The sequence below is a fragment of the Hyperolius riggenbachi genome, chromosome 5 (genome assembly GCF_040937935.1).
Source record: "Hyperolius riggenbachi isolate aHypRig1 chromosome 5, aHypRig1.pri, whole genome shotgun sequence".
Classification (NCBI taxonomy): Eukaryota; Metazoa; Chordata; class Amphibia; order Anura; family Hyperoliidae; genus Hyperolius; species Hyperolius riggenbachi.
The window spans coordinates 26,685,724-26,698,967 of NC_090650.1; the positions used below are offsets into that span (position 1 = coordinate 26,685,724).

Consider the following 13,244-nt stretch of genomic DNA (forward strand, 5'->3'; position numbering starts at 1 on the left):
AATGCCCCTAGTGTGAACGAGCCCTAAAGGTGGCCACACACACACCATGATTTATTTTTTTTATCTCGATTCGATTTTAGCATTCCGATCCAATTTTCCGATCTTCGATCAGAATCTTACACGCGTTTTTTCGAGGTTACTGCAATTTCGGGATAAAAGATTGTAAACTCTAAAAAAATTGGTTGGTTAGAAAAATCAAGAGAAAAAAAAATGTACTGAATAGTTGCGTACAATTTTTTACTGGGTGAATACAATGTCACAATCCCTCACACACCATACAATTCTTGATAAACTTGGTATAAATTTTCCAACATGTCCAATCTCAAAAAAAGCGAGGAAAAAACGGTTGAAACCCAAAAAAGCTGTTGATTTTTTGGGACAACCTATTATATTTATCGAATTGGTGTAAAATTGGATGTTTTAGTTGTATGGTATGTGTCCGCCTTTAGACTTTGGCTCTCCTTTTTTGTCACTTGTACTTTTTGTTAAAGCAAAAATAAACTTATGAGATAGTGAATTGTATGTGTAGTACAGCTGCAGTAGAACCTTATCCCAAGCTGTCTCTCCCTGTTCCTTGGCTGTTTAAGTGCTTCCGAAAACAGGACTGTATTCCACCCAAGTTGGGTGGAATAGCTCAGAGAAGCTCTTTTATGTACATAACAACTGAGGGTTCTTAACTCTTCCTGTTCTGGAAACAATATGAGACTCATATCTGTGCTGCTGATTTTCAATTCCTCAGCTGTACTGCACATATAATTCATTATATTATAAGTTTATTTTCACTTCAGGTCTGCTTTAACACTGGCATGGCTCTACACGCACGTCATTTAACAAGATATCTGGAATTCGTCATGTGACTGTTTATGACTTGTTACAACAGGACTGACTACAATGGAACGTGATGCCCTTTTCACGATAGCTGATAAAGACCATTTGTGTCACGGCTCCCAGAGCTAATCAACAGCTATTTCCACCGAGCTGATAAAAGGAGATCAGAAGCATGGAAACCGCCGAAGCCGACCCATCGTCCAGGGATACCGACACAGCCAGTGCATAGCAGAGGAGTATCCGAGGATACTGACACAGCCAGCGCATAGCAGAGTAGTTTCCTGGAATACTGACACAGCCAGTGCATGGCAGAGGAGTTCCCTGGGATACTGACACAGCCAGTGCATAGCAGAGGAGTATCCGGGGATACTGACACAGCCAGTGCATAGCAGAGGAGTATCCGGGGATACTGACACAGCCAGTGCATGGCAGAGGAGTTTCCTAGGATACTGACACAGCCAGTGCATAGCAGAGGAGTATCCGGGGATACTGACACAGCCAGTGCATAGCAGAGGAGTATCCGGGGATACTGACACAGCCAGTGCATAGCAGAGGAGTATCCGGGGATACTGACACAGCCAGTGCATAGCAGAGGAGTATCCAGGGATACTGACACAGCCACTGCATAGCAGAGGAGTATCCGGGGATACTGACACAGCCAGTGCATGGCAGAGGAGTTTCCAGGGATACTGACACAGCCAGTGCATAGCAGAGTAGTATCCGGTGATACTGACACAGCCAGTGCATAGCAGAGTAGTTTCAAGGGATACTGACACAGCCAGCGCATAGCAGAGGAGTATCCGGAGATACTGACACAGCCAGTGCATAGCAGAGGAGTATCCGGGGATACTGACACAGCCAGTGCATAGCAGAGGAGTATCCGGGGATACTGACACAGCCAGTGCATAGCAGAGGAGTATACGGGGATACTGACACAGCCAGTGCATAGCAGAGGAGTATCCGGGGATACTGACACAGCCAGTGCATAGCAGAGGAGTATCCGGGGATCCTGACACAGCCAGTGCATAGCAGAGGAGTATCCGGGGATCCTGACACAGCCAGTGCATAGCAGAGGAGTATCCGGGGATACTGACACAGCCACTGCATAGCAGAGGAGTATCCGGGGATCCTGACACAGCCAGTGCATAGCAGAGGAGTATCCGGGGATACTGACACAGCCAGTGCATAGCAGAGGAGTATCCGGTGATACTGACACAGCCAGTGCATAGCAGAGTAGTATCCGGTGATACTGACACAGCCAGTGCATAGCAGAGTAGTTTCAAGGGATACTGACACAGCCAGTGCATAGCAGAGGAGTATCCGGGGATACTGACACAGCCAGTGCATAGCAGAGGAGTATCCGGGGATACTGACACAGCCAGTGCATAGCAGAGGAGTATCCGGGGATACTGACACAGCCAGTGCATAGCAGAGGAGTATCCGGGGATACTGACACAGCCAGTGCATAGCAGAGGAGTATCCGGGGATACTGACACAGCCAGTGCATAGCAGAGTAGTTTCAAGGGATACTGACACAGCCAGTGCATAGCAGAGGAGTATCCGGGGATACTGACACAGCCAGTGCATAGCAGAGGAGTATCCGGGGATACTGACACAGCCAGTGCATAGCAGAGGAGTTGCCTGGGATACTGACACAGCCAGTGCATAGCAGAGGAGTTGCCTGGGATACTGACACAGCCAGTGCATAGCAGAGGAGTATCCGGAGATACTGACACAGCCAGTGCATAGCAGAGGAGTATCCGGGGATACTGACACAGCCAGTGCATAGCAGAGGAGTTTCCATGGATAGGGACAGCAATTTTCGGTCATTTTGCGGCAATTGCATTTTGCAATCGCAGTTTCCAGGAAAATTCTGCATATATCATGTTTACGATCGACAGAAATCACAATCGTGCTGCAATTGCCGTAGTGAGGGTAATCCCACACGTATACTTGTGCTGCAGCGCATTGCTGATCGCTGGCAATCAGCAAAACAAGAGAGACAAAGATGGGGTACATAACACGAAAAATGGCATACACAATACAGAGATGTTCGTACGTAGACAAAGTAATTACAGGAAGAAACGTAACATGATAAAAAAAAATGTATATCTATTTCTATGACACAAAAGGGTGAGAGAGCCCTGCCCTTGTGAGCTTACAATTTAAAGGAATAGGGTGGAAACAAGAGGTGTAGTAATATACAATACGTATATCCAGAGGCAGTTTTAGGTTATATTTAGTAACGGACACAACTTGGCCAGGGGTTGCAGTGGGAACGGCCTAAGTTACAGCGTATGCTTGTCGGAAAAAGTGAGTTTTGAGGGAGCGCTTACAGATTTCCAGGGTTGGAGATTGACAGGAGGGTTTTGGAAGGGGATTCCAGAAGAGGAGTGAGGCTTGTGAGAACTCTTGTATATGTGAATGCAAAAAAGAGGTAATTCTAGAGGACAACAGAAGCTCACGTGCAGATCTGAGATTGCGGTTGGGTTGTTAATTGGAAACTAGTGATATGTACAGGAGAGATTGGCCTCAATTCACTAAGCTTTATCTAACACTTTACCGAACGTTTGATAATTTACCTCATGCGTAAAATCTAATTTTGAATTCACTAAGCTGTTACAGATTTATTGTATGTTTTATCGATAAACCATTCGATAAATATATAACACCTTAGTGAATTCAAAATTAGATTTTACGCATGAGGTAAATTATCAAACGTTCGGTAAAATGTTTGATAAAGCTTAGTGAATTGAGGCCATTGTGGAGAGCTTTCTAGGTCAGGGTTAAGGGCCCGTTTCCCCTAGCCACCGCCCGCGGGTGCGAGATGCGTGGCTGCACTTCTGGGTCTGCGGGAACGCAGGCGAATCCCGGAAGCCGTGCCATACACGGCTATGGGATTCGCAGCCTCCCGCGCGAAAACTGTGGGCAGTGTCGGCCGAATCGCTAGGGTAAGCGATTCGGCCGGCGGCGCCATTGTTTCCTATGGCAGAGTTTCCCCGCGCGATTTGCCTGCGGGGAAACTCTGCGGATTCGGAACGAAAACCGCTCCAGTGAAAAACAGGCCTAATGCAATTGGCAGCCAATGAAGAGCTTGGCAGACAGGAGCAGCAGAGGAAGAGCGAGAAGAGAGATGAATGAGACGAGCAGCCGAGTTCAGTACAGACTGGAGTGGTGCCAGTGTGTTAGTTGGCAGTCCACAAAGCAGTACATTACAATAGTCTAGATAAGAGATTATAAGAGCATGTATTCCCAATAACACAGAGGTGTGGAAAGGTATCCGCCCCCTTCCCAGTTTCCCCCCATTATTTCACAATTGTCTTGTTTCTGCACTTCCCAGGAGGGCTCACACTTGGGGAGCAACACATGCAATTTACCTGCATGCAAATTTGCATGCAATCTAATGCATCTAAATGGCTCGATTCTGAGCCATTTAGATGGCTCGATAGCTAATTTCCGAAATGTCGGATCTCCCGCCCGATCGTTTCCGAGCTCGATCCTGCATGGAGTACAATGGGAAAAGAAAACAAACGAGCCAAAGAGAATCGCCCGCAGAATCGAGCGCGGAAAACGATCGGGCGCGGAATCGAGCGGTGTATGCCCAGCATAACAGCCTATGTTAATTAACAGGGCTGGTTCATATATAGGGCTCGATTCACAAAGCCGTGACAACTTTTATAACGGTTGTGCTAGTGTTTTGCGCACGCTATAATGCACGTAACGGATTACATGCGCAATCGTGAATTTACGCACACAAATGTGAATTTTGACGCAAAAACAGCTGTGTTTTCGTGCAAAACACAAGCGTTTTCACATGAAAATTTGCGTTTGCCGCGAAAACCGTTACACGCGTTATAGCGCACGCAACACGCTAGCGCGACCGTGATACGAGTTACCACAGCTTTGTGATCAAGCCCATAATGCGATTTTTGCCAGCGGGAAGACAAACTTACAGCAAGTAGCATTACTTTGCACACCACGCACGTTTCTCATTTACAATCATTAGTTACTGTGCCAGACCGCATGCACTGTAACAAAGATACTAAAGGGGCCCATACACCTAACGATTTTTCCCGCCGATATACAGCAGATTCGATCACTGTGATCGAATCTGCTGTGAAATTGCTGCGCAAAAGCTGACAGAACGATCGATTTGTGTCCGAAATCAATCGTTCCCGTCGTGCCGTCTGTGCGGAAGATTTTGCTCGATCGCCGGCGGGTCGGGAGTGGGTCCATAGTGGCATTCAAATGCCCGACGACCGACGCTAGCGGCAATACATTACCTGATCCAGCCGGTGCATGTCCCTTCTCCGTGCTCGGCTCCTCCAGCTTCACTGAACTTCCTGTCCCGGCAGGAAGTTTAAACAGAGCGCCCTATACTGTTTAAGCATCCCTGGCAGGAAGTTCAGTGAAGCTGGAGGAGCCGAGCACGGAGAAGCGACAGCGGAGACCAGGGGACTCGCGCTGACCGGAGCAGGTAATGTATGCGGGGGGTGGGGTGGCGGCGGTAGCTTCACAGATCGTGACCGGTTTTATGCTGAAATCGATTCACAATCTGTTTGCAGTAAAGGCAGCCATACGATCCCTCTCTGATCAGATTCGATCAGTGAGGGATCTATCTGTTGATCGAATCTGATGGCAAATCGACCAGTGTATGGCCACCTTAACACAAAATGGAATACCAACAGTAACCAATAGTGTGGTAAGTTTAGTAAACGGTCAATATTATTGTATATAGAATGATACTCACAAACAAGGGCCTAAGCTAACCATTGGTTAAACAGGTAGGGAGATTAGACCTGACTCCACTCAGGTTAAAGGGCAACTGAAGTGAGAGGACTACGGAGGCTGCCATATTTATTTTCTTTTAAGCAATACCAGTTGCCTGGAAAACCTACTGATCTTCTGATTCTAATACTTTTAGCATAGCCCCTGAACAAGCATACAGTATATCAGGTGTTTCTGACATTATTGTCAGATCTGACAAGATTAGCTGCATGCTTGTTTCTGGTGTTATTCAGATCCTACTGCAGCCAAATAGACCAGCAGGGCTGCCAGGCAACTGGTCTTGTTTAACAGGAAATAAATATGGCAGCCTCCATATTCTTCTCATTACAGCTGTCATTTAAGAAGTCGCTCTCTGTAAATAGAAATGTAGGGGGCCTCTCCAACGGGGTGGGCCAAAGTGTAGCAGAAGAGGCGCCAACAAAGTATAAATCAGGCTAAAAATAGTTGGAAAAAAAAAAAAGGGAGGTAGTGGTGGACTTGCCTCCCCAAAGACTCAAACCTGCCAGATTCACGCAAAAGTTAGCGTTATTTGACTACTCCTGAATGCAACGCGTTTCGCAGGTATGACCCGCTTCATCAGGCAAATAAGGGCTTTTATACCACTCGTTTCCGTTGCTCCCTTATTTTACTGATGAAGCGGGAGAGAGATAGACCACAAAACACAACCGTCTTACATTTCAGCCTGCCAGAGGAGCAGACGACCCCTCAGCTTCATCTACAACACTTATAAGACTTTGACAAGTGGCATCTATAGGAAGAAAGACTTGTTACAAAACAGGCCTAATGGCCCATACTCACGGGTAACTTTTTGGCCTGTCGCCAGCACACGTGAGCGTGTGCGCAACAGGCCGGCGACAGCTCGTCGCCAGGTCCCTCCGCATACACACAGCGGAGGGACCTGGCAACTGATGCGGCGGAAGCTGTCGCTGTTGCGCCTCCCCCCGCCGGAAGCCCAATGTATTTTTTATCTTGTTGCTGTCGCTAGTCCGCGTACTCACGCGGACTAGCGACAGTTCTGGCGGAGTTGCGGCGGCGACTGTCGCCAGGCGATCGAGCGGTTCAATCGCCTGGCGACATCAGCGACGAGCGACGGTTCGGAGTGCGCGCCCGTGCAACGCCGCATACTCACGGGCGACCTGTCGCTGCAACACGCGCGCGCCGCGTGTTGCTGCGACATTTGTAGCCCGTGAGTATGGGCCATAACATCCAGACCTGGCCTTTCTTTCCACTCAGACTCCAGCAATGACAATTATCCATGACACACAGCAAACAGATAGCAGAACATTGCACAGTAACACTTTCATAGGAATATTTCCACACAGAACATAAAATGTGACAGCCGCACCACAGAGGAGGACAAGAAGTACTATATTATCAGAGTACACTCCCCCATAGCAGCGCACAGCCCGGTCACATCCCGGCCGCAGCACGATAAGGAGCCCCCATATCCTGCCAGAGGACTGCGGGGGATATTTTTAGCTGCAATGTCACACTAACTGCAAACCAAGTGTGACACAGAAGCATCATCCTCCATAACAGTCAGGAAGTGTGATCACAGCAGCAGTTCTCTGCCACAGGTCAATGAGAAAACCACCTTCTCCAGGAGAAATGAGGCAACTGGGGGCTCGTCCAATCCAAAGAGGTGGAGGAGGAGTTAAAGGATAACTGTAGTTAGAGCGATATGGAGGCTGCCATATTTATTTCCTTTTAAAGTGGACCTGAACTCTTGCACAGGACAGAAGGAAAACATAGAGAAATGCACCCTGTATGTATTTAGAGAATTTAGCCAGTCTATTTCCCCATCTGTAGCTAATCACAAGTTGTAATTTGATCACTCAGCTGTTTGCCACGGCAGAGCAGCTAATTGGTAAACATGGGATATAAACAATATGACTGCTTCCGTGAAAGCAGGAAGAAGACACACTGTAGATTTATTGCAGGATTTGTATCAGTTGTATCAGTCAATTTTTTCTCTTTAAAAAAAAAAGTTGTTCTGCTGTTGCATATCTTTTAGAGCAGAGGGGGAGTTCGGAGTTCAGGTCCACTTTAAACAATACCAGTTGCCTGGCAGCCCTGCTGATCTATTTGGCTGCAGTGGTGTCTGAATCACACCAGAAACAAGCATGCAGCTAACCTCGTTGGATATGACAATAATGTCAGAAACACCTGATCTGCAGCATGCTTGTTCAGGGGCTATGGCTAATAGTATTAGAGGCAGAGGATCAGGAGGACTGCCAGGCAACTGGTATTGAGTAAAAGGAAATAAATATGGCAGCCTCCATATCCCTCTTGCTTTTGTTGTCCTTTAACACCTTTCTCACCCCTCCCCTGTACAGATTCAGAATAGATGCACTGGAAGAAGTGGGGTCTAGATCGGACCTTTGCAAGGAATTAAAGTGCGCCGAAACTAAGGACAAAAAAATATGACTGAAACCCATTGTGGGCTAGATTACCTTTTTAGAAAAGCTGCCCATATACTACAGGCCGATTTCTGTCCAATCCTCAGGGAATCGGCTGAGCCTGCCGCGTCCGCACAGCCGCCCCCCTAATGTATAAATGTCCCCCCCCAGTGTGTGCATTTACACATTACCTGTCCTGTAGCAGCCTCCGCGCGGTGACTGTTAATCTTGCCGCGTACACACTAGCCACGTACACGCTAGCCACGTACACGCTAGCCACGTACACGCTAGCCACGTACACGCTAGCCACGCACACGCTAGCCACGCACACGCTAGCCACGCACACCCTAGCCACGCACACCCTAGCCACGCACACCCTAGCCACGCACACGCTAGCGGCGCATAGCGTCTGACATCAGACGCCATGTGCCGCTAGCGTGTATGAGTGTATGCGGATCCTAGCGAGATGGATGGACACCGCGTAGAGGCCGACACCAGACAGGTAATGTATGAATGCTCACACGCCGGGGCACATTTATAAATTGCGACAGCAGCGGCGGGGGTTTCGTCGCTTTTGCCAAAATTGGCCGCTGTACCACCGCACACCTGACCAACCAACTTCGGCCGACATTTTGCAGCATACGCGATTGACCATGCGACCAATTTGCGGCCCGAAATTAATCACTTTGTCAATCCAGTATGCGCTTGGCAGCACCGATTTTCATGTAATTCGATTATAATAATCTAATTGGATGGTCAATCAGCCGCCTGCTGTATGGCCACCTTTACCAGGGTCTAGACTGGAAGTTTATACGCGGTTAATCAGATTTAGAAAGCTCATGATTATTCATCTGACAGCTTGATAAATTAATCAAGCTCACAGGTAATTAAAGGCTCTGGCCACAAACATTTTTAATTGATACAGGACCTTCTGCCAGGGATACTGACACAGATTTTCTCATACTGCGCATGCGCAGGACGCTCCTGGCGACGGGCGCGTGATCGAGGACACGCACGGTCAGGTGCAGCTGCCATCGACTGGCTCAGCCACCAAAAACTAAACAGTCTTGCGGGACCGGAGGATCAGTTTGTCCCGGCGGGGCACAGGAAGGCTGCAGGGGACCGGAGGATCAGTTTGTCCCGGCGGGGCACAGGAAGGCTGCAGGGGACCGGAGGATCAGTTTGTTTCGGCCCGGGCACAGGAAGGCTGCAGGGGGCCGGAGGATCAGTTTGTCCCGGCGGGGCACAGGAAGGCTGCAGGGGACCGGAGGATCAGTTTGTCCCGGCGGGGCACAGGAAGGCTGCAGGGGACCGGAGGATCAGTTTGTCCCGGCGGGGCACAGGAAGGCTGCAGGGGACCGGAGGATCAGTTTGTCTCGGCACGGGCACAGGAAGGCTGCAGGGGACCGGAGGATCAGTTTGTCCCGGCGGGGCACAGGAAGGCTGCAGGGGGCCGGAGGATCGGTTTGTCTCGGCCCAGGCACAGGAAGGCTGCAGGAGGCCGGAGGATCAGTTTGTCCCGGTGCGGGCACAGGAAGGCTGCAGGGGGCCGGAGGATCGGTTTGTCCCGATGCAGGCACAGGAAGGCTGCAAGGGGCCGGAGGATCGGTTTTTCTCGGTCCGGGCACAGGAAGGCTGCAGGGGGCCGGAAGATCAGTTTGTCCCGGTGGGGCACAGGAAGGCTGCAGGGGGCCGGAGGATCGGTTTGTCCCGATGCAGGCACAGGAAGGCTGCAAGGGGCCGGAGGATCGGTTTTTCTCGGTCCGGGCACAGGAAGGCTGCAGGGGGCCGGAAGATCAGTTTGTCCCAGTCCGGGCACAGGAAGGCTGCAGGGGGCCAGAGGATTGGTTTGTCCCGGCGGGGCACAGGAAGGCTGCAGGGGGCCGGAGGATCGGTTTGTCTCGGCACGGGCACAGGAAGGCTGCAGGGGGCCAGAGGATTGGTTTGTCTCGGCGGAGCACAGGAAGGCTGCAGGGCGCCGGAGGATCGGTTTGTCTCGGCCCGGGCACAGGAAGGCTGCAGGGGGCCGGAGGATCAGTTTGTCCCGGCGGGGCACAGGAAGGCTGCAGGGGACCGGAGGATCAGTTTGTCTCGGCCCGGGCACAGGAAGCCTGCAGGGGGCCGGAGGATCGGTTTGTCTCGGCGGAGCACAGGAAGGCTGCAGGGGGCCGGAGGATCGGTTTGTCTCGGCGGAGCACAGGAAGGCTGCAGGGCGCCGGAGGATCGGTTTGTCTCGGCCCGGGCACAGGAAGGCTGCAGGGGGCCGGAGGATCAGTTTGTCCCGGCGGGGCACAGGAAGGCTGCAGGGGGCCGGTAGAAACCCCAGGTAAGCTAAACAGTTTTTTTTAATCACTTTAGGTTTCCTTTAGGGTAGGGGCACACTAGGCAGAATCGCATATGTGTTTTCCACTATGTGCTATGGGGAAACTCATGCAATTCTGCCTAGTGTGAACCTATCCCTCAAGGAGTGCAGAAGTCAGAGTTAGGTGTCAGGAACTAGCTTTTGCAATAAAAGAATTGGTGAGGGTCACATGAGTGACAAGCCCTGTGATCAGCGATGAAATGGCTTCAGCAACCCCCAATGCATAAATGAAATTTACTAATAATTTATTGTATCAGTTCCCAAAACCCCAATCAACAGGCACTAATTATACCAGCAGGAAGGGGGCATCTGATAAAATGTTTGGCTGCATGGGGGGGGGGGGGGTTTATTGACTAGGTTTCCTAAACTGACTGAGGCCCGGAACCCACAAAAAAGCAAAAAACGCTATCGCATTTGTTAGCGATTTGTGATAGCGTTTTGCAAGCAATTTTGGGAGCGATTTCCCAGCTCCTATACAATCCAGTAGACTGGAAACGCTCCCAAAATGCTGCATGTCCTGCGATTGCGATTTCCTTAATCACAATCGCTGAAGTGAAATCTGTCCCATCCACTGGCAGAGCGTTTAGGGAAAGCGCTCCCTAAAAACTAAAACACGCTCTAGTGGGTTCCAGGCCTTAAGCAGGCCACATACGATATAATAATTAGTCAATTTTACATCAATTTGGGAAAAACAAAATCGGTTTTCTTCAAATCGAAGTTCTTTTTTTTATTATTATTCAAATAACAAATCTGATTAAATTTCTAATTTTTTTCGCTTTCAGTCAATCGGGAGTGAGGGTGCGTTTCCACTAACGCAAATTCGCATAACCAATAAAAGTGAATGAGCTTGTGTCCACTTGTCAGGAAAGCGGAGCGTTTTCTTGCGCAGGAAAAATCTGCACAGCAGAGCCATCCGAATTCGGACACCGCACACACCACATGCGATTCGCATACAATGTATTTAATAGGGATTTCGCATGGCGTTTTTGTATGCGAATTCGCATACAATTTCGCATGAAATCAATGAAAAAGCACACAGGCACTGCCATGGTTAAATTCGCACACAGCGTCATCCATGCGAAATCGTATGCGATTTCACTCCTGCATGCGAATTTGTCCGCGGAGAATCTGCGGCGATTCCCCACCGCACTAGTGGAAACGCACCCTGACTGATTTTTCCAATTCATTTTTCTACAAATGGAATGGCGTAAACTAGATTGACGTTTTCTTAAAAACTAAAAACCAAAAAACTTGGGGGGAGATACATTTTTTCATAACAGCTGAAAAAGTACAGGTGTCTGATGTATTGGTCCAATTTTTCAAAAGTTTAAGTGCCTATTAGCAATCCAATTTCCTAAATCGGAAATAATATTTCCTGCACACTGACAGAGGTAGATAAGAAGATAAGCAATCCCATCAGATTAAAAGAATTATTCTGAAATTCGGATACGATATTCATCAGTGGCGTAGCTAAGGAGCTGTGGGCCTCGTGGCAAATTTGACATTTGGGGCCCCCCAAGCACTCTATACGTAACAATTGATACGGCGCACCAAAACCTGCCAATGCCAACTACAGTGTCAGAGGTGCAAGAAGGGGATGGGAAATAGCTTGTGAATGATTACCACTATTCAAAGTATCTATAGAAGTGATTATTATGAGCACAGGACCAATAGAGAGCTAATACTGCAGTTGAGGGAGGGCCCTTCTGGGCCCCGATGCGGTCGCGACCTCTGCAACCCCTATTGCTACACCCCTGATGATCATTGGTCATGGAACAGAGCCATTAATGATACCGACCTGATCGAGAGATTGTACCATGAACATTCAACTTTACAATCAATCAATAAAAAATAAATAAATAAATAAAATATATATATATATATATATATATATATATATATATATATATATATATATATATATATATATATATATATATATATATATATATATATATATATATATACACACACACACATATATATATATATATATATATATATCGTATTAACCTGCACAAAATTCAAGTTGTGCCTTCCAGTTCCAGTATATTCACACAATGTCATATTATAAGCTCCCCTCTCATTATCTAATTATGACAGCTCCTTTACAATCCAGGGGCCACATAAGTTTGCATAAGGGGACTCCGGGTGTCACCTCCCACTCCCGGGTGTCACCTGCTGCACCTGGCACCCCTCACCTGCCACTTCCTGCATCCAGCAGAGCTCCTCTGGGCACTGTGAGCTGACACAGGGGGGAGGAGGGGGCTCCTGGAGGGGCAGGGAGCGCACAGGGGTCGCCAGACACTCCCTGCAGCGCACAGGGGGCCCCCGGGACACTCACCTTGGTGAAGTACAGCAGCCAGAGTTCATAGAGCTTCTCCTTGGAAGCCATCCTGCCGGAGGTGGCCTCTAGCTCGCACTCATGTCCCGGGAGGGGGCTCCTGCTCTTCCAGGAGGGCTCACGCTCCATGCTGCCCCATGGCAGGTGCTGCTGCTGGGAGGTGATCGGGGCAAACCCAGCAAGGTGCTGCGAGTTCTCCGCCTCCTGCTGCCGCCGCCACTGCCTGGCTTTGTCTAGGGACACAGCGCCCCCCGCGATCCCCGCGGCTGGTGCCGGTACTGCAGCCACACAGCGCTGCTTATCTCTGGGAGAACAATAGTGAGACGACTTGCATTGCATGTCCCCGCTGCCTGTTGTTACTCAAGAATGATGCCAGCTAAGAATGGATCACAGGTTACCATTATGTACCCCTTTGTTACCTGCCTATGTATCCCCCTCACTGCAGGTAACAGTGGTATTCTCTGATAATTATATATTTCAGAGAAATACTGTAAATACTAGAAATACTCAAACGTTCCTTTAT

At 49.0% G+C, this 13,244-nt stretch overlaps 1 protein-coding gene across 3 annotated transcripts in view; it reads right to left on the bottom strand.

Annotated features, from left to right (window-relative positions):
- The window catches only part of NBEAL2 (neurobeachin like 2), a 239,052-nt gene extending 226,139 nt beyond the window's left edge, over positions 1 to 12,913 (bottom strand). For all 3 annotated transcript variants that reach the window (XM_068235222.1, XM_068235221.1, XM_068235220.1), the window contains exon 1: positions 12,722 to 12,913. In XM_068235222.1, coding sequence (XP_068091323.1) covers positions 12,722 to 12,850 — 129 coding nt within the window. In that variant the 5' untranslated portion in view covers positions 12,851 to 12,913. The remainder of the gene's footprint in view (positions 1 to 12,721) is intronic.
- Between the last annotated feature and the right edge of the window lie 331 nt (positions 12,914 to 13,244).